The sequence below is a fragment of the Orcinus orca genome, chromosome 2 (assembly GCF_937001465.1).
Source record: "Orcinus orca chromosome 2, mOrcOrc1.1, whole genome shotgun sequence".
NCBI classification, from domain to species: domain Eukaryota; kingdom Metazoa; phylum Chordata; class Mammalia; order Artiodactyla; family Delphinidae; genus Orcinus; species Orcinus orca.
Genome location: NC_064560.1, coordinates 109326593 through 109349015, shown reverse-complemented (window position 1 = coordinate 109349015; position 22423 = coordinate 109326593). Strand labels below are relative to the sequence as shown.

The 22423-nt window shown below is 39.6% G+C and overlaps 2 protein-coding genes across 14 annotated transcripts in view; one reads left to right on the top strand and one right to left on the bottom strand.

Moving 5' to 3' along the window:
• Positions 1-22107, top strand: part of GALK2 (galactokinase 2) — a 136432-nt gene extending 114325 nt beyond the window's left edge. For 12 of the 13 annotated variants that reach the window (XM_033408428.2, XM_033408430.2, XM_033408429.2 and 9 more), the window contains 2 exons: positions 7267-7468; positions 21577-22107. In XM_033408428.2, coding sequence (XP_033264319.1) covers positions 7267-7468; positions 21577-21784 — 410 coding nt within the window. In that variant the 3' untranslated portion in view covers positions 21785-22107. The remainder of the gene's footprint in view (positions 1-7266; positions 7469-21576) is intronic. The other variant, XM_033408435.2, reaches the window with a different exon arrangement.
• FAM227B (family with sequence similarity 227 member B) overlaps positions 22099-22423 on the bottom strand; it is a 262310-nt gene continuing 261985 nt past the window's right edge. The window contains exon 16 of the mRNA XM_033408437.2: positions 22099-22215. Coding sequence (XP_033264328.1) covers positions 22099-22215 — 117 coding nt within the window. The remainder of the gene's footprint in view (positions 22216-22423) is intronic.

Below are 22423 nucleotides of genomic sequence, written 5' to 3'. Positions count from 1 at the left end.
CTTGAATGACAAGGAGGGGCCAGCTAGGTCAAGATCAGGGGGAAGAGCATTCCAGGCTAACAAAACAGCTGTGGCAGTGGGCCTCAGGCAGGAGCCTGTGTGGTGTACTGGAGGTTCAGCAAGGAAGTCAGAGGGAAAGGAAAGTTTAGAGCTAGCAAATAAATAATTATTCAAGTGAATTTATTGTACAGCTGTTGCAGTTTAAGTGTTTATGGCTGTGATCATTGAGATCTCAGAATCTCTGTCATGACTTTAGGATTAGATTCAGAAATTACCTAAGATTCATGGAGGAGGAAGTCATTGTTTCAAAATCCATGTGATATATCCTGCTTTGAAGCCTCAGATTTCCCATGGATGGGATAGGACACTAGCAGTATTTTAGGAAAATGGCACCTGGTGTTATATTCTTTTTATTTTTTTAAACTTATTTATTTTTGGTTGCGTTGGGTTTTCATTGCTGTGCTCGGGCTTCCTCTTGTTGCGGTGAACGGGTTTCTCATTGCAGTTGCTTCTCTTTGTTGTGGAGCATGGGCTCTAGGCGTGCGGGCTTCAGTAGTTGTGGCACACAGACTTAGTAGTTGTGGCTCATGGGTTCAGTAGTTGTGGCTCGTGGGCTCTAGAGTGCAGGCTCAGTAGTTGTGGCGCACGGGCTTAGTTGCTCCACGGCATGTGGGATCTTCCTGTACCAGGGCTCGAACCCGTGTCCCCTGCATTGGCAGGCGCATTCTCAACCACTGCGCCACCAGGGAAGTCCTGGTGTTATATTCTTAAACTGAATTTGCTTTGGAAGTAGTCATGCAGCAATGAGCATTCATGCAGCAAGAAACAATTCCTTTATCCTTTAATATAATAATTGCTGTCAAGGATTATAAGAGTTTATAGAGAGATGGAGTATCCATTTTAAAGTTAACTGGATAGGGAAGAAAGCTTTGTCCATAGACAAAGTTTCAGATTTTCTTGGACTTTTTGGTATCTGCACAACAAAGACCTGTTGAGTTGCCAGCATATAACAAGCCAGAACCCTGGATCCAGAGAGCATTTGTGATGACCAGACAACACAGAACTGGTTTCCCTCCTAAAGGGTGGTCTCCAGATTTGTTGTAGCCTTTGTCAAGATTTTTATATCACAATTGAAAACAGATGCCCTTTCTGCCATTTCCTTTGTCGTCTGAGTTAACTACCGTTCAGTGGGTGTGAGCAATGGCAATCTCTCACACATCTTCAGAACGCCCAGGAAGAGTCCTCATTAGACGTTTCTCTCCTGAAGTCTTGTTGTGAAACACTCTGCAATAGAGAGTAGACACAAGGAGGTGCCAGGTTTGTGAGGTTCTGGTAATCTGCTCAGTGTGTTCTGAATGTTTCTTGTCACAAATCAAAACACCAGTCCTAAGGTTTAATATGAAAAAACACATCTCTCTGAACAGTTTCTATTTGAGAATATTTAATCCTAAAGGAAAATATTTAATCTTAAAGGACTATGTAATCCTGAGGAAAACCAAAGCATACTGTTGCTTATGGACTATATTGAATTTTATTACAGGATGTGGCCCTAAAATATACTTGTATTTTATATATATGACATTGACAATCCAGAGTATCAAAAATCACTGTAAATTCTTGATGAAAAGAGACTTATTAGACATAAGACTGAATATAATGTGTGGACTTTGCTTGGATTCTGCTGTAAATTGACTGAAATTTAAACTGGGAAAGTTTAAATATGGACTGAATATGAGATGATATTAAGGAATCATTGGTAATTTTGTTAGATGTGGTAATGATATGGAGGTTATGTAAGAAAATATCCTTATTTTATAGAGTTGCACACTGAAATATGTAGGGAGCAAATGTTACATCTATAATTTATTTTAAAACACCAGCAAAATATCAATTGAAGCAAATATGGCAAAAAGTGATTAACTGTTCAGTCTAGGTGATGGGCTTGTGGAATTTGCTATTGTACCTTCTCTACTGCCCTGTATATTTGAGAAATTTTATAATTCAGAGTTTAAAAAAAGTCTTTGCAAACTGGGACATAGCACAGTGGTTTGTCAGCTAAATAGCACTATTTTGTGATCTTAGTGGATGTCACTTTATCGTGCCCTTTTGTGCTGCAGCCATAAATACCAGTGGACCTGGAAACTAGATGACTTTTTCATAAATGGGACATTACAGTAGAAATGAACCAATACTCTCTTTTTATACCCACCCCCACCCCGCCCCCATGCTCTGATTTTGTAACTTGGCCCATGATTAGGGGAGGTGACGTAGTTCAAAAGTAAAACTGAAACATATGGAATCCTAAAGCTAGAATTTTAAACATTTTGTTTCAACCTCAATTTTTAGAAAGAACAATTTTAAACTACAGTTACCAAAGTCATTTTACTTCCTTTCAAAATGTGTATTCTATAACCTGGATTATATTAACATGTATAAAATTATAAAATTATTGGCACTGTCTCATGGTTTCACGGAGCATAAAGTTTAAATGGAACCTTCAGAAAGAGGTAAAATTTTGACAGGGAGAGAAAGGGCAAGAAACTATTTCTGTGTGGATTAATGAGTATACCCAGGAGCAGGGAGTGTTTGGGTAACTACACATAGGCCCTTTTGGCTGAAGGGAAGAGATCCTATTGGGACCGAGCTTGTTGCGTGCAGGAATTTGGATTGTAGTAAACACTGGGGAAGCAGGAAGTGTTCTGGGTAGTAACATGAGTCAAGCTGTGTGTTAGGAGCTCAATCCGATGGCACCAACCTCAAGGTAGGTTGCAGGAATGAGAGATTAAGACAGGAATATAAGTTTGGAGATCACTGCAGGATAGTTCAAGTAGGAAAGGGAATAATAGTGTAAATTTGGGTAATGACAGTGGGACTAGAAGGGAGGGATGATTACAAGACACATTGTGAAAGAAGAAACGATTAGAATTGATGACTAAATTTAGGTCCTGTTTGAACTAGAATAGGATGATTCACATGAACTCGTATCATTTCATTGATGCAAGTTGCTAACCGTGAGTTTAATATATTTATATGACTCAGTTGAGAAACCTTGAAAGAAAAATTTAATTCTTTATTAACTTGTAGGAAAGTTAGCCCCACCCTTATAATTACTAAACTTTTGCCCAAATGCTAAGAATGGCTAGTCCCCTCCTCTAGCCTTGGCTGCCTTTTTATCCATCTCCAAGAGTTAGGAGGGCGGTACCGTGGAGGGGAAAAAAATGTAACCTGAAACTTTAATATAATTTATTGGTTCATAAGTGGAACGTAAAAGCACTTCTGAAAAAGTAGTAATATTCTAGGGGAGAGGAACCTGTAGGCAGACGCTGGAGGAGAGAGTCATGTAGAAAAGTCTACCTTGAAAGTTTTAGTGTCCTTCAGTGGGGGAAGAGAGCCAGCTCCAGGCAGCTCTGCAAGGAGGAAGCTGGGGAAAAAATCCTAGTACCACCTTAAGAGTGGTCCTATGACCACTCTTGTCGAATGGATCGGGAAAAATCCTTCTGGTTCATTCGACAAGAGTGGTGCCAATATATGGGATTGCTGAGAGCAGGTTTGTAATGACTGTCGCCCCTCAGAATGACATTTGTCCTCATGGTAGCACGTAGCCTATAAATGCAGTGGCTATAACTGTAAGTAGCAAAATAATCCCGATGTTTCATGTTTCTAGAAAGGCACAGGATCCATAATATAGGCCACACCCTACGTGAATGTAAAGGCAGATAAAGAATATGGAAGCTCTGTTTGCATGTATACATTGAGTGATTCATCCATAATTAACGTCTCGACAGATGTGTGCTGCCACGAGAAGGCAGTTGCTGTGTCTGGTGTGTAGTGTATTGCTAGGAATAAGCCTGTTAGGATTTGCAGGATCAAGCAAATGCCTGGTAGAGAGCCAAAATTTCATCATGATGAATTGTTTGATGGGGTTGAGAGGTTAATAAATGCATTGCTGATGATTTCTATTAGCGGGTGTGTTTTTCGGATGTTGGTCATTGGTGTTCTTATAGTTGAATGACAACGATGATTGTTCATGTCATTAGTCATGGTTGGAGTCCATGTGTGAATGATGATGACATATATTGTATTTATTTTAAGTGTTATTTTTGTGATCAGTTTTGTGGGGATTTCTTCAAAACCTTCACCTATTTATGGGGGTTTTGGGTTGATTGTGAGTGGTGGTGTTGGGTGTAGGATTGTGTAGAATTTTGGTGGTTCATTTTTAGGTTTGATAGTGTCTTTGATTTATTTAGGGGGGATATTAGTTGTGTTTGGTTATACAATGGCTATGGCCACTGAGCAGTATCCTGAGGTTTGGGTTTCTAATAAGATTGTTTTGGGGGCATTTCTTTCAGGGTTGATAATAGAGTTTTTGATGGTATTATATATTTTAAAGGATGAGGAGGTGGAAGTTGTGTTTAAGTTCAATGGGTTGGGAGACGAGTGACTCTGGTGACTCTGGCTTTTTTAGTGAGGAGGCTATGGGGATTGCGGCGTTATGTAGCTATGGTACCTGGTTGGTGATTGTTACTGGCTGGTCGCTGTTTATTGGTGTTGTGGTTATTATGAAGATCACTCGTGGTAATTAAATAAAAGCATGCTAAGGGTGAGAGTAATAAGGAATGATAGGAAGTATAGTTTGATAAGGCCTTTTTGGCTTGAGATTAGCGTGGAGAACTTTAGTTGAATGAGGGGTGTGGTTTTTGGTAAATGTTTTCTAGTCAGATTAAGTCCAAGAGGGAAGATGCTGATTTTTGGCTTATTGATAGGTTTAGGTAAGGAGGCAGACGATGCATGATGGTGGGGAAATATCCTAAGAGACTAGAGAATTTAAGGGTATTTGAGGGGTAAATAAATTTTAAGTTTTGTGTGTTAAGGTTAATTTCAAGTGCCAATACAAAGCCCAGGATGGTTACTGCAAGGGCAGTTAGTTTTAGGTGTAGGGGTACAGTTATTAGGGGGACTGTTGTTGGGGGGATGTTGTTGGAGATAATGAATCCGGCAGACACTTCCAATTAGCAGGTGTTTGATGGAGTTAATTAGGAAGGGGTTGTTTTCACTGATGGAGGTTAAGGGAGAGAAGCGAGTTTGTCCTAGTAGTGTGGAGAAGATAATGTGGGTACTATAGACAGGGAGGGAGGTGGCAATTAGAGTTATAAATAGGGCTCAGGCATTGGTATAAGATGTGTTAGTGGCTTCAATGATCAGGTCTTTACAATAGAAGCCGGTGAGGAAAGGCATTCCTGTCAGTGCCAGACATCCGATAATAAGGGCTGTTGTGGTGAAGGGTAAGGGCTTGAATAGGCCCCCTATTTTTCGAATTATCTTGTTCGTCATTCAGGCTGTGAATAATGGACCCAGAGCATGTGAATAGTATGGCCTTAAGAAAAGCATGTGTGCAGATACGTGTAAGAATGCTAGACAGGGTTGGTTGATGCGATTGTTACCATCATTAGGTCCTAATTGGCTTGAAGTGGAGAAAGCGACAATTTTTTTAATGTCATTTTGGGTGACAGCACATATTGCTGTGAATAGGGTGGCAAGGGCTCCTAATCATAGCGCTATTGCTTGAATATGTTTGTTGTTTTCTGTTAAAGGGTAAAGTTGAATAAGTAGGAAGACTCCTGCACAACTACTGTGCCTGAGTGGAGTAAGGCTGATACGGGGGTGGGGCCCTCTATTGCTGAGGGGAGTCAGGGGTGAAGTCCAAATTAGGCTGATTTTCTGGCTGTGGCTAGTACGAGTCCTATAAGGGGGAGGTTTGAGGGATTTAAGTATAAAAATTTGTTGTAGGTCTCCTGTGTTTGAGTTAAACAGGAATCATGCTATTGATATAATGAGCTGTGTTTGCGTCTGCTCGCGCATATCACCACCCAGTGAGCAGAAAGGACGTAATTCCCTCCCATCTCTTGCTGATCTTCTCCCTTTCTCCAGTCTAGAGGCAAGGGAACCCACTGGTGTAATCCATCCAGGTCAGCCTTCTGGGGCAGACAGCGGGTAGAGGAGAGCAGAGAGTACAACTGGGGATGCAAACAGAAGGCAATGGTCACAGTGATCCTTTTTCCAAAATACAACAATATGAGGGGAATTCTTGGAGGAAGTTCTTCATAGAATCATAAAATGTTAGCGCAGGAAGGATCCTGAGAAATAATTTTCAGCCTCATTTTGGAGCTCTATAGAAGTAGCAACTTGGGTACAGCGCGAGTTGTCACACAGATGAGAACAAATGACAGACCTTTAGATTCTCAGCCCAGGCTCTTTCCAGCAAGCCAGGTTGCTTAGCTTCCATTTATTTTCCAAATTTTTCCCAGACCCACTGCACCAGCTCAGCCACTGTTCAGCACAGTTGAAAATGAATGGTAAGGAGATCTCAGTTGTTATTCAAGGGAATACATAAGCACTATAGACACAGCCGTTGCAGTAGGACATGTTTCTGTAACTGAAGTTAGAGTCATTGTAGATAATCTGTAAAGTACAGAAATATGTCAAGGAGAAAATAAAATCACCCACAATGTACCACAGAGAGATGATGACTGTTAACATTTTGGTGCCTTCTTATAATTTTTAAAAATTAAAATGTATACACATACACATAGTTTTATATCTTGTTTTTTCACTTAATAATGAACAATTTTCCATGTATTAAATTATCTTAGAATCTGTGTTTTAGTAGCAATATTTGTAATAGAGGTAGCATAATTTAAAAAATATTTTCTGTCATTAGACATTTGAATTGATTATTTTCTGCTATGATAATGCTACGCTATATACACATATATAAATAATTGTGCTTTTTTATACACACACATATATAAGTAACTGTGCTTAGCTATAGGAAACATTTTTATAAATAAAATTGCTAGCATAAGCATTTTTAGTCGTTCTTTCTGGTGGATCACAGTGGAAAGAACATGGCTCTGGGGTCAGACGTCCTGACGTGTTCTGCTTCTGCCACTTTCAGATGTGTGAACTTAAAGTAAAATGGACTTGAAAAGAGACCAGTTTAGACTATAAAGAATTCTTTCAGTGAAAGAAAGACCTATTTAAAGTCTAAGGTACTGATAATAAAGACAGAAATGGACGTTCTCAATAACTGTATTTTTCTTTCCACTGAATTGTTCAGTAACTATTTCTTTTTAAAAAAATTTTCCTTCCTTGCTTCCTTCCTTCCTTCCTCCCTCCCTCCCTCCCTCCCTCCCTTACTTTCTTTCTTTCTTTTTTTTTGGCCAGTAACTATCGCTAACCTTGTTCACCATCCCCTTCCTTCCTAAGTGCTCACCTTCAAACTCTACCAGCGGGCAAAGCACGTGTATAGCGAGGCTGCGAGAGTGCTCCAGTTTAAGAAGATATGTGAAGAAGCACCTGACAACACGGTCCAGCTGCTGGGGGAGTTAATGAACCAGAGCCACGTGAGCTGCCGGGACATGTACGAGTGTAGCTGCCCTGAGCTGGACCAGCTGGTGGACATCTGTCGGTGAGGCTGAAAGAGCAGTGTGGCAGGGGCTGCAGGATGCTGCCCAAGGAAATTGTTTAAATTAATGGGAAAAAAGCAGCATTTTTGTAATCTTCTAAGTGAAGGAAGATCTTTTCCCACTTCCTATAAGAGGGGTGGTCTGTGACATAGAGCTAGACTTGTTCCCTCCTAAAAATCTGTAGGATGAAAGATTGGAGACTTGACTCCATGGCTTTATGAAGCTCCAGGTTTGGAGTCAGTTCTTCACAACATCATAAAAAAGACTTTTCTGTCTTTGGATGATTAAGTGTTTCAGGGAGATTTGCTCAGACACAGACCCTGTCGTTACTTTCTTCTCATGATATTTTAAGCAGTGTTTCCCACTACACTGCAGCTCTACCAGCATCTCCTGTTTGGTGTCCTAAGTTTAATACTTTTATTCAAAAGAGGGGAGAAAAAGGAAAGAGGACCTCAAGCCTGATAGAAATGTATTTTCAGGGGAGAGGTTGCTGAAGGAATTGCCCAGAGAGTCAGCATTTCCTGTCTTCCAGGTTTAGGTTAGGCAATTTGGGAAAAGGACTGAAGAAAGTCCAGTTTATGAATGGTCGGTTGAGACAGAAATGTAAAGAGGGAAACTCTTTCACAAAGCCTGAGAACAACTTCCTTATAATTGCTAGAGAATGGATAAAAGAGTAAAATGGTTCCTTTACCCAGAAGGCGCTCACTGACCTTGCAGAACAGAAAGGGAAATTGGGAGAACTCTCAAATGGTTAGATGTTATTTCCACTGTGAGAAAATCATACAAAACTGCCTGCAATTGGCAATGAAAATATAATTAACCACTTGGCACCTGTGGCTTGCCTCACTCATTGCCACATTCCCAGCCCGAAAAGTTTAAACCAAGTAGCTCCAGTGATCACAAATGGCATATGTGACCCAGCTTGTGGAGAGACTTGAACATAGCATTGATGAGAATCGCTCTGCTGACGTCAGTGTTTGCTCACTGATTGCCAGAAAGCCTTCCAGAGCTTGTTTCATTTTAAGTGCTCTTTTCTGAAAATAGCAAGGGCCCAGTGAATGGAAGGGACAGATATTGTTCAGTTCTGGAAATAAGAGGAAGTGGAATGATTTGTGCAGAAACTAGGAAGAAGCATCGTTGCTAAGAAGATAGTGGGGTAGTTTGAATCCCACCTGAAAAGCAGCGGAGGGGCATTTGCCAGCCTCCTGGAATTCTCGAATGAACTTGCTTGTTCTGGGATGGTCAACCAGCTTTTGTCTTTATGAAGCTTACATTCTCATGGGTAAAGAGGGAAATGACAATTAAAAATAAATTGAGTGGTAGTGATAAGTGTTATGAAAAAAATAATAGAAGGGATGGAGAGTACTAGGGGTGTGTACTAGTACTTTATATTGAGTGGCTGATAATACTGAGTGGCTGAAGAAGGCCTCTCTGAGGAGAGGATATTTGAGCAAAGACCTGAAGGAAGTGAAGTAACGAGAACAGCAAGTAGAGAGGTCTTGACGTAGGTACATGGCTGTCACATGTGAGGAACAGCAGGAGGACCAGTGTGCTTGGAGGGCAGTTCAGGAAGGAGAGAGTAGTAGTTGATGAAGTAAGAGAGGTAGTGGGGAGTCATACCCCTGGGCCTTGTCAGCCATTGGAAGCACTCTGACTTTGAGTAGAAGATGGCAGTGGAAGTGTGAAATGATTCTAGGCCAGATACGCCTTGAAGGAAGAGTAAAGACAATTTACTCTGTATGGGTGAAAGGGAGGAACCAAGATGACTCCCGGGTTTTTGGCCTGAGAAAATTTCCTTGTTTCCGAAGGCCGGGCTTCACATTTCTGGGTCAGAATTATCTTCTAGTACCATAAGATATGAAAGCAGGAAGAGGCCTTAGAGATCAAGAGACCACTAAGAGGTTAAGAGATTTGAACAAGGTAACATAATGCGTCAGTGGGAAAGCCTAGCTCCCGATCCAGTGTTTTTTGCCTCACCTGTTTCTCTCTCCTTGGGTCATACTGAGATGTGATTGTATTTTAATGTGGGTCATTTTTTTACCTATTTTCCTTTTCCAGCTTTAAAGCTTTAATGCTGGAGACTTTGCTTGTCATAGGGTGTAATATTTGAACATGGAGGAAAGCCACGTTGAGCAGGGAAGGTGGTGTGTGGAGAAGGATGAAAACTGGGCTGGAAGTTAGGAAGGTTGAGTTCTAGCTCTGCCTCTTTTCATTCTGAGCTCTGTGACTTTGGACTATTGCCTTGCTTTGTGATCTCCAGTGTGTTTTTCTGTTCTAGCAGTCTATAGGTCTATATATTTTTTTAAAATGTGGTTCTAGTGAAAGATTTAGTGGCTGTGTCTTAAAAGGGTTTGGAAGAGCACACCTTTTTTTTTTTTTCATTTATTTGTTTATTTGCCTTTTCTTAATGGAAGCTAAAGTGTCTCTGTTTAGCCCATTTTCATTTGCTGTATTGCTTTTCTGAGGAAAATTCAGTTGTGTCTAGCATAAGGAGCTCATTCCCTTTTTTATGTTTTTTTTGTCTGGAATTGCTAAGTATCAAAATTAATTTCTACTTATTCCATAACCATATAAGGAACAAGTTTCCCATGTTGAAAGATTATCTTTTGGCATGTTGGAAATATTGGCCAGAATACTTGTCTGGTCCTTAAGTTTCTTTATATAATTCTTTCTTTGCTGTCACTGTGACCAGTAGGTAATATTCTCCAAATACTCCAGTTGGTTGCTAGTTACTAAAAGGTTCTGAGTGGTAGAGCAACCTCAGAGGAGGACAGCCCAGGAGAATTAAGTAGATACAGTCATTGATGCCATTCCTTCCTCAGTCAGCAAATACTTTTCAGTAGGCTATTTGTGTCCCATGGGAAATTGGAGTCTAAACTCCATTTTCAAAAGGTCTGGCACTTACTTTTGTGTGGATGTATGGGGAGAAAAAGGAGGAATGCAGAAGAATGCAAGATAGTGGTAAAACAGAATAGTTAAAAACCGGGGAGAGAAAGACAGTAGGAGAGTAGTAAATGGTAAATGTGGGGAGAGGTTTAAATGAAAAATGGCAACACTTTTAAGCCCTAGTTCCTTCTGAAGCTTTATGACTATCTCAGTGGGCCAGGCACGTGGTGGAGGGGAAGGACCCTGGCAAGGCCTGGTGTGGGCCACTGTGCCATAAACTCAACCTCTGGTAGAGTGTTGTTTTGCATAAGAATCACCACCACCTCCACACTTCCCTGTCCCCTTAAAGAAAAGTTAACACCAGTGGGCAAGTTGTGACTAAGACTGGGCAGCCTGAGAAGTTTGGTTGCCTTGGGTAGACCACAAGAGGGAGGAGGGAAGCTGAAGAGGCTTCAAGGAGGAGCACCACCAAAGACGCTCTTTATTTTTTTATAAATTTATTTATTTAGCCTGCATTGGGTCTTCGTTGCTGAATGTGGGCTTTCTCTAGTTGCAGCGAGCAGGGGCTACTCTTTGTTGCGGAGCACGGGCTCTAGGCATGTGGGCTTCAGTAGTTGTGTCACACGGGCTCAGTAGTTGTGGCTCGTGGGCTCAGTAGTTGTGGCTCATGGGCTCTAGAGCACAGGCTCAGTAGTTGTGGTGCACGGGCTTAGTTGCTCTGCGGCATGTGGGATCTTCCCAGATGAGGGCTTGAACCCGTGTCCCCTGCATTGGCAGGTGGATTGTTAACCACTGCGCCATCAGGGAGGTCCCCAAAGACCCTCTTTAGATCACGCTACCTGGCCCACTTGTGGCACTTCAAATTCCTTTAGTTTTTCTGAAGGCCTGCTTGGAAACTATTTGCTTGAGAAAACAACTAATTGATTGAGTGAATGAAGGATTCGATGCCTACAATACTCAGGGCTCTATCTACAAATCTTAATGTGATCTGAGCTAGACCGTATTCAAAAGGCGTCTCTAGGTAGCTTGTCTATAGGACAACGTATAGGAAGCTACTTTATGACCCAAGTAGAGAGAAGGGGGGAAAAAGCGTAGAAGAGATCACCAAGGCTTGCATTTTTTCAGCTGAGCCTTTCGTTGCTCTTCAAGAGAAAATCAGTTTAGAATCCAAAGAAAGGGCCAGGGAGGGAGAAGGAAACTATACTTACACAGTTAGACTGCTTTTTTTATTTTTTAATTAATGTTAGAAAATCTCAATTATGTGAAATAAAGTTTAATAATGAAGGAAATAGATGAAGCTTGCCCAGTTATAAAATACTTCTTTTAAATGAACTAAATGTAAATTTTAAGAAATGGCTAAATTTTAAAGTAGGATTTACTGAGGAACACAAAACAATTTTGAAACCAAGTCAATTATATGTGAAACAGCTCATTCTTTAACGGTTTCCCTGGTTATACTTAAGAAAAAATAGTTAATGGCCTTTATCTTCGTTTTGACACTTGATGGAATTAGAGAGGACTCATTGCTGCGTTATTGCCCAAGCTATTAAGAAAGATAAATGACAAATTTTAATAGACCAACAAAGGTTACCAAAGTTAATTTGCTGTCTTCCTCAGAAGTCTTCCCACAGTTTTATTCCATGGCTGGCCATGCTGCTTGGCCTCTTGCAGTCATTCTCCTGAGCAGGTTGGAATGGGGAAGAATGAAGTGCAAATCCACATGTGTGTGCTCTTCTCCTCATGCTCTTATGGGCTAATCTGACACTCTGTCAAGAAAAAGGGAGAGAGCCATTTCAGCTGCCTTAGGGGCCCGCTGGTCTTTGGGCTTCTGTCTTCTATTTATTGTCCCGCTGCCCCTCCCCCCCCAGTATGTATGCCATTTGCTGGAACCAAACCAACTGGTCTTCAATGACATTTGTGGCTTAAATTTCTAAAATAGACATGCAGTTATATTTTCTTATACTTTCTCATTCGAACAGTATTTGAAGCCTGTGGTTTCTTGAATCTAAAGTAATCTGAAAGTGTTTCTAATCTGGCTGTAAAAATCATAGAAATTGTTCTGGAAGCTGTGTTTTCCTGAGATTCTAATTGGAAAATTCTAGGCTTAGAGCAGAAGCTAGAAGTCTTTCCAGAAAAAGAGTACATTACTGACTGCATATATATATATATGCTTTCAAAAGTGTTTTATATTACTCAATATATTTTTCTTTAAAATTTAGCCATTTCTTACAATTTACATTTTGTGCATTTAAGAGTTATTTTATAACTGGGCAAGCATCATCATTTTCCTTTATTATTTTACTTTGTTTCACATAATTGAAGTTTTTAGCATTAATTTAATTAAAAATAAACAGTAAGTATACATTTTCATATTTTAAAACAAATATAATGATCCAGCAGCCACTTATTAGAATGTACAAAATGCCTGGAATTATGCTGGCCTGAAATTAGAGAGAGAGATAATAACCTGTCCCTAAATTCAAGTTTTTCTGAAATAATTTTATATCCATTTTTATAATATATCAATATTTATCTTGAAATAAATAAAATTGAATTAAAATACAAGGCACAATTCCTTGCTTTCCCTCTTCGCGATTTGTGGCAGAGTTGGCTCTTACTGGATCTCTCCCCTATGCCCGCTCAACACCACCTTTGATCTGTGCCTTACCTTAGTAAGTGCTTTATGGTCAACTCAGTTCATTTAAAAGCAGGAAGTTTTACTCAGGCTATATTTAGGTGCCTGGAAAGTTGGTTATAGGAATACACTTTTCAGTGATAAAAAGGATCAAAGGGAACATTCCTTATCATCTCCATCTCTTGTCTGCTCTAGCCTTTGTTTTGTAGATCATGCTTTATAAGGCTGAGGCTGCTTTTGATGTTTTGACCAACCCTTCCAGGTTATTCCCAATCAAGTGACCACAATCATCAAAGTGATATTTGGGATTTTAGGGGTTTGGTTTTCATAACTTTTGTGTTGCCTCTCTGATGTGCAATAGCTCAGGAGCTGTATTTTTAATGCCCTTACTGTTCTCCTAGGAAAAAAATGCAAATGTGAAAAGTTCACTAAACACTCTTAGCTCACCTATTTTTCTTTCTTAATTTATAGCTTATTGGTTTCCTAACTTCTGGCTCTCTCTCGCAATTTCTGTGGCACGTACCAAAGGGCATATTAAGCACCAGTGGGGCACACTGCAGCCAGGATCTTTCTGCCTTTGTGAATGTGTATAGCTGGGCAGGCTGCTGACCAGCTGTTGGGGGAGCCCCTGATTTGTGATCACAAGTGCCACTTACTCAGGGGCAGAGGACTATTTATAATAGCACTTATTGTTCTCTATTGGGGAAATTTGAGCCCTGATGATTTCAGACCATGTGGTTGATGCAATCCAGTTCATTTTCATTTGTAGCAGGCAGGGTGGTGACATAACAGCTCTGGAGACTTAAAAGTGAATAATATATTTACCTAGAAGGATTTCTAGTGTCTGCCCTTGGGAAACTGGCAGGATAGTCAGGAAACTAGGCCTCCTGACACAATTCCTATGGGTTTTGCAGCCAGTTAGAAACACTTTGAGTTTGCTTTAGGTTCAATTTTGAAACCACAGTTTTCAAAAACAGTACAAATGAGAAAGTGTAAGAAAATATGCCTAGAAGTTCATTGAAGACCATAAGAGACCTGGTTGACTTGAGTCCAGAAAAATGGCATAGTTTGGGTCTTAGAAAATCAAGTAAGAGGGCATACTGTTCTTCTCTAAACCATGCCATGTTAGCTTTGATGCCCAGATTTTAGTGTCTTTCAGAGATACTTCAGTGACACCTCCGTTTTTCTCAGCATTTTCCACAAGAAGAGATAGTTTGACATGGCTGCATGACAGTTTTTTGTTTTTTTTGTTTTTTTAAATTGTACCAAATTACAAACTAGCCCCTTGCCAGCCTAGGAACTCATGATAATCCTAGAATCCCAGGGTCAGAGAAACTTTTCAGCCTGGACCATAGGAGTTTGGGCTCAGTTCAGCTACTGGGCCATAAGCTGAATGTTTGAAGGGCGGGAAGAGATGAGTAATCTTTATTTGTTTGCAAGCATTTTTGTTTTCTTCCTTAAACATCTACTTTCATATGAAAAACATATTTTATTGAATAAAACAGATGATGAAAAAAATCAATAGAGAAAATCATTGGGGGGAAAATGAATTACTGATGTGCAGTAATTCTGATGTCGCAGAGTAGCAGTAATATTCTATTGATATTTTCCAGGAAATAAAGTACCTCATTTAGATGGAAAAAAAGGACAAAATTGTGCTAAATTAATTATGGAGTTTTAAATCTGCTATTAATTTGGAGTAAATTTTATTAGGAAGAATTGGAAGTACATGTTAACTTTTTTTTGAATTTTATTTATTTTTTTATACTGCAGGTTCTTATTAGTCATCAATTTTATACACATCAGTGTATACATGTCAATCCCAATCTCCCAATTCAGCACACCACCCCTACCACCCCCCTGCCACTTTCCACCTTGGTGTCCATACATTTGTTCTCTGCATCTGTGTCTCAACTTCTGCCCTGCAAACGAGTTCATCTGTACCATTTTTCTAGGTTCCACATATATGCGTTAATATACGATGTTTGTTTTTCTCTTTCGGAATTACTTCACTCTGTATGACAGTCTCTAGATCCATCCACGTCTCTACAAATGACCCAATTTCGTTTCTTTATGCTGAGTAATATTCCATTGTATATATGTACCACATCTTCTTTATCCATTCGTCTATCCATGGGCATTTAGGTTGCTTCCATGTCCTGGCTATTGTAAATAGTGCTGCAGTGAACATTGGGGTACATGTGTCTTTTTGAATTATGGTTTTCTCAGGGTATATGCACAGTAGTGGGATTGCTGGGTCATATGGTAATTCTATTTTTAGTTTTTTAAGGAACCTCCATACTGTTCTCCATAGTAGCTGTATCAATTTACATTCCCACCAGCAGTGCAACAGGGTTCCCTTTTCTGCACACCCTCTCCAGCATTTGTTGTTTGTAGATTTCCTGATGATGCCCATTCTAACTGGTGTGAGGCGATACCTCATTGTAGTTTTTTGATTTGCATTTCTCTAATAATTAGTGATGTTGAGCAGCTTTTCATGTGCTTCTTGGCCATCTGTATGTCTTTTTTGGAGAAATGTCTATTTAGGTCTTCTGCCCATTTTTGGATTGGGTTGTTTGTTTTTTTAATATTGAGCTGCATGAGCTGTTTATATATTTTGGAGATTAACCCTTCTTCCGTTGATTCATTTGCAAATGTTTTCTCCCATTCTGAGGGTTGTCTTTTTGTCTTGTTTATGGTTTCCTTTGCTGCGCAAAAGCTTTTAAGTTTCGTTAGGTCCCATTTGTTTATTTTTATTTCCATTACTGTAGGAGGTGGATCAAAAAAGATCTTGCTCTGATTTATGTCAGAGTGTTCTTCCTATGTTTTCCTCTAGGAGTTTTATAGTGTCCAGTCTTACATTTAGTTCTCTAATCCATTTTGAGTTTATTTTTGTGTATGGTGTTAAGGGAGTATTCTAATTTCATCCTTTTACATGTAGCTGTCCAGTTCTCCCAGCACCACTTATTGAAGAGACTGTCTTTTCTCCGTTGTATATCTTTGCCTCCTTTGTCATAGATTAGTTGACCATAGGTGCGTGGGTTTATCTCTGGGCTTTCTATCTTGATTACTGTAGCTTCATAGTATAGTCTGAAGACTGGAGCCTGATTCCTTCAGCTCCGTATTTTTCCCTCAAGACCACTTTGGCTGTTCGGGGTCTTTTGTGTCTTCATAGAAATTTTAAGATTTTTTGTTCTAGTTCTGTAAAACATGCCATTTGTAATTTGATAGGGATTGCATTGAATCTGTAGATTGCTTTGGGTAGTATAGTCATTTTCACAATATTGATTCATCCAATTCAAGAACACTGTATATCTCTACATCTGTTTGTTTCATCTTTAATTTCTTTCATCAGTGTCTTAAGTTTTCTGAATACAGGCCTTTTGTTTCCCTAGGTAGGTTTATTCCTAAGTATTTTATTCTTTTTTGTTGCAGTGGTAAATGGGAGTGTTTCCTTCATTTCTCTTTCAGATTTTTCATCATTAGTCTATAGGAATGCAAAAGATTTCATCATTAGTCTATAGGAATGCATTAATTTTGTATCCCGCAAATTTACCAAATTCATTGATTAGCTCTAGTAGTTTTCTGGTGGCATTTTTAGGATTCTCTATGTATAATATCATGTCATCTGCAAACAGTGACAGTTTTACTTCTTCTTTTCCAATTTGTATTGCTTTTATTTCTTTTTCTTCTCTGATTGCCGTGGATAGGACTTCCAAAACTATGTTGAATAATAGTGGCGAGAGTGGACATCCTTGTCTTGTTCCTGATCTTAGAGGAAATGCTTCCAGTTTTCACCATTGAGAATGATGTTTGCTGTGGGTCTGTCATATATGGCCTTTATTATGTTGAGGTAGGTTCCCTCTATGCCCACTTTCTGGAGAGTTTTTATCATAAATGGGTGTTGGATTTTGTCAAAAGCTTTTTCTGCATCTATTGAGATGATCATATGGGTTTTATTCTTCAATTTGTTAATATGGTTTATCACATTGATTGATTTACGTATATTGAAGAATCCTTGCATCCCTGGGATAAATCCCACTTGATCATGGTGTATGATCCTTTTAATGTGTTGTTGGATTCTGTTTGCTAGTATTTTGTTGAGGATTTTTGCATCTATATTCATCAGTGATATTGGTCTGTAATTTTCTATTTTTGTAGTATCTTTGTCTGGTTTTGGTATCAGGGTGATGGTGGCCTCATAGAATGAGTTTGGGAGTGTTCCTTCCTCTGCAATTTTTTGGAAGAGTTTGAGAAGGATGGGTGTTAGCTCTTCTCTAAATGTCTGATAGAATTCGCCTGTGAACCCATCTGGTCCTGGACTTCTGTTTGTTGGAAGATTTTTAATCACAGTTTCAATTTCATTACTTGTGATTTGTCTGTTCATATTTTCTATTTCTTCCTGGTTCAGTCTTGGAAGTTTGTACCTTTCTAAGAATTTGTCCATTTCTTCCAGGTTGTCCATTTTATTGGCCTAGAGTTGCTTGCAGTAGTCTCTTAGGATTCTTTGTATTTCTGCAGTGTCTGTTGTAACTTCTCCTTTTTCATTTCTAATTTTAATGATTTGAGTCCTCCCCCTCTTTTTCTTGATGAGTCTGGCTATGGTTTATCAATTTTGTTTATCTTCTCAAAGAACCAGCCTTTAGTTTTATTGATCTTTGCTATTGTCTTCTTTGTTTCTATTTCATTTATTTCTGCTCTGATCTTTATGATTTCTTTCCTTCTAGTAACTTTGGGTTTTGTTTGTTCTTTTTTCTCTAGTTCTCTTAGGTGTAAGGTTAGATTGTTTGAGATGTTTCTTCTTTTTTTTTTTTTTTTGTGGTACGTGGGCCTGTCACTCTTGTGGCCTCTCCTGTTGTGGAGCACAGGCTCTGGACGCGCAGGCTCAGCGGCCATGGCTCACGGGCCCAGCTGCTCCACAGTATGTGGGATCTTCCCGGACCTGGGCACGAACCCATGTCCCCTGCATCAGCAGGCGGACTCTCAAACACTGTGCCACCAGGGAAGCCCTGTTTGTTGTTTCTTGAAGTAGGACTGTATAGCTATAAACTTCCCTCTTAGAACTGCTTTTGCTGCATCCCATAGGTTTTGGATTGTCATGTTTTCACTGTCATTTGTCTCTAGGTATTTTTTGATTTCCTCTTTGATTTCTTCAGTGATCTCTTGGTTATTTAGTAACGTATTGTTTAGCCTCTATGTGTTTGTGTTTTTCACATTTTTTCCCCAGTAATTGATTTCTAATCTCATAGTGTTGTGGTCAGAAAAGATACTTGATATAACTTCAATTTTCTTAAATTTACTGAGGCTTGATTTGTGACCTAAGATGTGATCTATCCTGGAGAATGTTCTGTGCGCACTTGAGTAGAAAGTGTAATCTGCTGTTTCTGGATGGAATGTCCTATAAATATCAATTAAATCTATCTGGTCTATTGTGTCATCTAAAGCTTGTGTTTCCTTATTAATTTTCTGTGTGGATGATCAGTCCGTTGGTGTAAGTGAGGTGTTAATATCCCCCACTATTACTGTGTTACTGTCGATTTCCTCTTTTATAGCTGTTAGCAGTTGCCTTATATGTAGAGGTGCTCCTATGTTGGGTGCATGTATATTTATTATTAATTGTTATATCTTCTTCTTGGATTGATCCCTTGATCATTATGTAGTGTCCTTTCTTGTTTCTTGTAACATTCTTTAAAGTCTATTTTATCTGATATGAGTATTGCTACTTCAGCTTTCTTTTGATTTGCATGGATTATCTTTTTCCATCCCCTCACTTTCAGTCTGTATGTGTCCCTAGGTCTGAAGTGGGTCTCTTGTAGACAGCATATAATATGGGTATTGTTTTTGTATCCATTCAGCAAGTCTGCGTCTTTTGGTTGGAGCATTTAATCCATTCACGTTTAAGGTAATTATTGATATATCTGTTCCTATTACCATTTTCTTAATTGTTTTGGGTTTGTTTTTGTAGGTCCTTTTCCTGTGTTTCCCACTTACAGAAGTTCCTTATCAATTGTTGTAGAGCTGGTATGGTGGTGCTGAATTTTCTTAGCTTTTGCTTGTTTGTAAAGCTTTTGATTTCTCCATCGAATATGAATGAGATCCTTGCTGGGTAATCTTTTTTGTAGGTTCTTCCCTTTCATCACTTTAATTATAGCATGTCACTCCCTTCTGGCTTGTAGTTTCTGCTGATAAATCAGCTGTTAACCTTATGGGTGTTCCCTTGTATGTTATTTGTTGTTTTTCCCTTGCTGCTTTCAGTAATTTTTCTTTGTCTTTAATTTTTGCTAATTTGATTACTATGTATCTTGGCATGCTTCTCCTTGGCTTTATCCTGTATGGGACTCTCTGTGCTACCTGGACTTGGGTGGCTATTTCCTTTCCCATGTTAGGGAACTTTTCGACTATAATCTCTTCAAATATTTTCTCGGGCCCTTTGTCTCTCTCTTCTCCTTCTGGGACCCCTATAATGCGAATGCTTTTGTGTTTAATGTTGTCCCAGAGGTCTCTTAGGCTGTCTTCATTTCTTTTCATTCTTTTTCCTTTATTCTGTTCCACAGCAGTGAATTTCACCATTCCGTCTTCCAGGTCACTTATCTATTCTTCTGCCTCAGTTATTCTGCTATTAATTCCTTCTAGTGTACTTTTCATTTTAGTTATTGTATTGTTCATCTCTGTTTGGTTCTTTAATTCTTCTAGGTCTTTGTTAAACATTTCTTGCATCTTCTAGATCTTTGCCTCCATTCTTTTTCCGAGGTCCTGGATCATCTTCACTATCATTATTCTGAATTCTTTTTCTGGAAGGTTGCCTATCTCCACTTCATTTACTTGTTTTTCTGGGGTTTTATCTTGTTCCTTCATCTGGTACATAGCCCTCTGCCTTTTCATCTTGTCTATCTTTATGTGAATGTGGTTTTTGTTCCACAGGCTGCAGGATTATAGTTCTTCTTGCTTCTGCTGTCTGCCCTCTGGTGGATGTGGCTATCTAAGAGGCTTGTGCAAGTTTCCTGATGGGAGGGACTGGTGGTGGGTAGAGCTGGCTGTTGCTCTGGGGAAGAGCTCAGTAAAACTTTAATCTGCTTGTCTGCTGATGGGTGGGGCTGGGTTTTCTCCCTGTTGGTTGTTTGGCCTGAGGCGACCCAACACTGGAGCCTACCCGGGCTCTTTGGTGGGGCTAATGGTGGACCCTGGGAGGGCTCACGCCAAGGAGTACTTCCCAGAACTTATGCTGCCAGTGTCCTTGTCCTCACGGTGAGACACAGCCACCCCCCACCTCTGCAGGAGACCCTCCAACACTAGCAGGTAGGTCTGATTCAGTCTCCTACGGGGTCACTGCTCCTTCCCCTGGGTCCTGATGGACACACTACTTTTTGTGTGCCCTCAAAGAATGGAGTCTCTGTTTCCCCCAGTCCTGTTGAAGTCCTGCAGTCAAATCCCACTAGCCTTCAAAGTGTGATTCTCTAGGAATTCCTCCTCCTGTTGCCAGACCCCCAGGTTGGGAAGCCTGACATGGGGCTCAGAACCTTCACTCCAGTGGGTGGACTTCTGTGGTATAAGTGTTCTCTGGTTTGTGAGTCACCCACCCAGCAGTTATGGGATTTGATTTTACTGTGATTGCGCCCCTCGTACCGTCTCATTGTGGCCTCTCCTTTGTCTTTGGATGTGGGGTATCTTTTTTGGTGAGTTCCAGTGTCTTCCTGTTGATACATTAACTTTTATTGTCAGGATAAATTGCATGTTTTAAAGATGAGTGATCCTTGTACTGTGTGTAGGGCCTTTCACTTTTGTCCAAGGTTTGAAACTGTGCCTGGTTTATGGTGACTAAAATTACCTCTTGCTGTGTGGTGGCTTATATAGTAGTTTCCATCTCAATCACACGTTTTGTCTGATGATAAATTCCGAGTCCATTTGTCAGACCAGCCAGCTCCTGAAGGTGCAGGGAAAACGGGGATGGACCTGCAGAAGCCACTATCCTCTTTGTGGAAAGGTCTGCATAATTTCCCTTTAGAGATTGAACAGATGAACTAATTTAGAGTTTAGTAACACATTCTTTGTTGATAAATTTATTCAGCACAAATCTAGGCTATCTGTTCCAGGGGACTGAATGCAGTTTAAATAGCCACCAGAGGAAGCTCTCACTTGTATATATAAGACTTGCACTTTAAATTTTGATTTGCCCTCATATGGAGCAACCTTCTGTTTCATCACGTTGATCATGTCATTGCCTGTTTTCTTTTTACTCCCTCTTCCTGATCATCTATAGGCTTGCTATACAACTCTTCAAGTGGTGGCTTTATGGAATCAATACTACAGTAGGTTATTGCCAGCCCTTACGAAACAGGAGTACTACTGACTTTTACTACTTAAGAGCCAAAACTGGGGGCTAGTTTTAGATACAATTAAATTTCAAATCACCTTCAAACATAGTATAAATTTCTTAATGTCCTAAAATGTTTGACAGTACTGAAAAAAACCCCCACAAAACACACCACATAATCTCTTCTTAGTTCTTGGAGATGCTGTCTGTTCTATAGCACCAAGAAAATCACTCTCATTTTCATTTTCAGGTTCTAATTTTTTTTCTCATTGTTTTAGGAAATTTGGGGCTCAAGGATCACGACTTACGGGAGCAGGATGGGGAGGCTGCACAGTATCGATAGTACCTGCTGACAAGCTGTCCAGCTTCCTAGCAAATGTGCACGAAGCTTATTACCAGAGGAGCAATCGAAGCTTAGTGCCTGAGAAGCAGAGTTTGTTTGCTACCAAACCTGGAGGTGGAGCTTTGGTTTTCCTTGAGGCCTAAACTATTTAGAGCATTTAGGAACTGGCAGGACTTCTATGCCACAGCAAATTAATCCTCTTTCTGTTTTGTATTATGATGAATGGTTGCTATTATCAAGATGTATTTCGAAAGAAATGGTTGAAAGCTCCCTATGCTTCATAATGATTATTTTTCCATCTTAAAATATGTTTTCTACCAATAAGAGCCAAAATTATGCTTGGCCAGATCTCTTAAGATAATTTACTGGATGTATTGATTTCAAGATTTTTTAAAACAAATGGTAAAAGACCATCAATACTGACCTCATGGATTGTACTTGAATTAAACATACATTCTTAAATACAGTTTATTTCTGGTTTCTCTTGGCATTCTTCTTCCTCAAGGTTGAAGTCTTCTGTTGTTGATGATGATAGTGATGCCAGAAGTTTTCTCTCAGTTCGGGCTTCAGAACGCTATTAAAATAATACGTTGTTAAGGATTCACAGATTTTCCTGGATACTGTATACTTGAAAGTGAGATTCTCCCAGTTATCAAGATGAGGAGGATCACTTAAATTTTTTTTTTTCCAAAAGATGGATTTAGGAAGAAAATCCCAGGCTCATTTAATTTTTTTTAACCATGTGATATCATATAAACAATCACTTTCAATTCTTTTGGCCC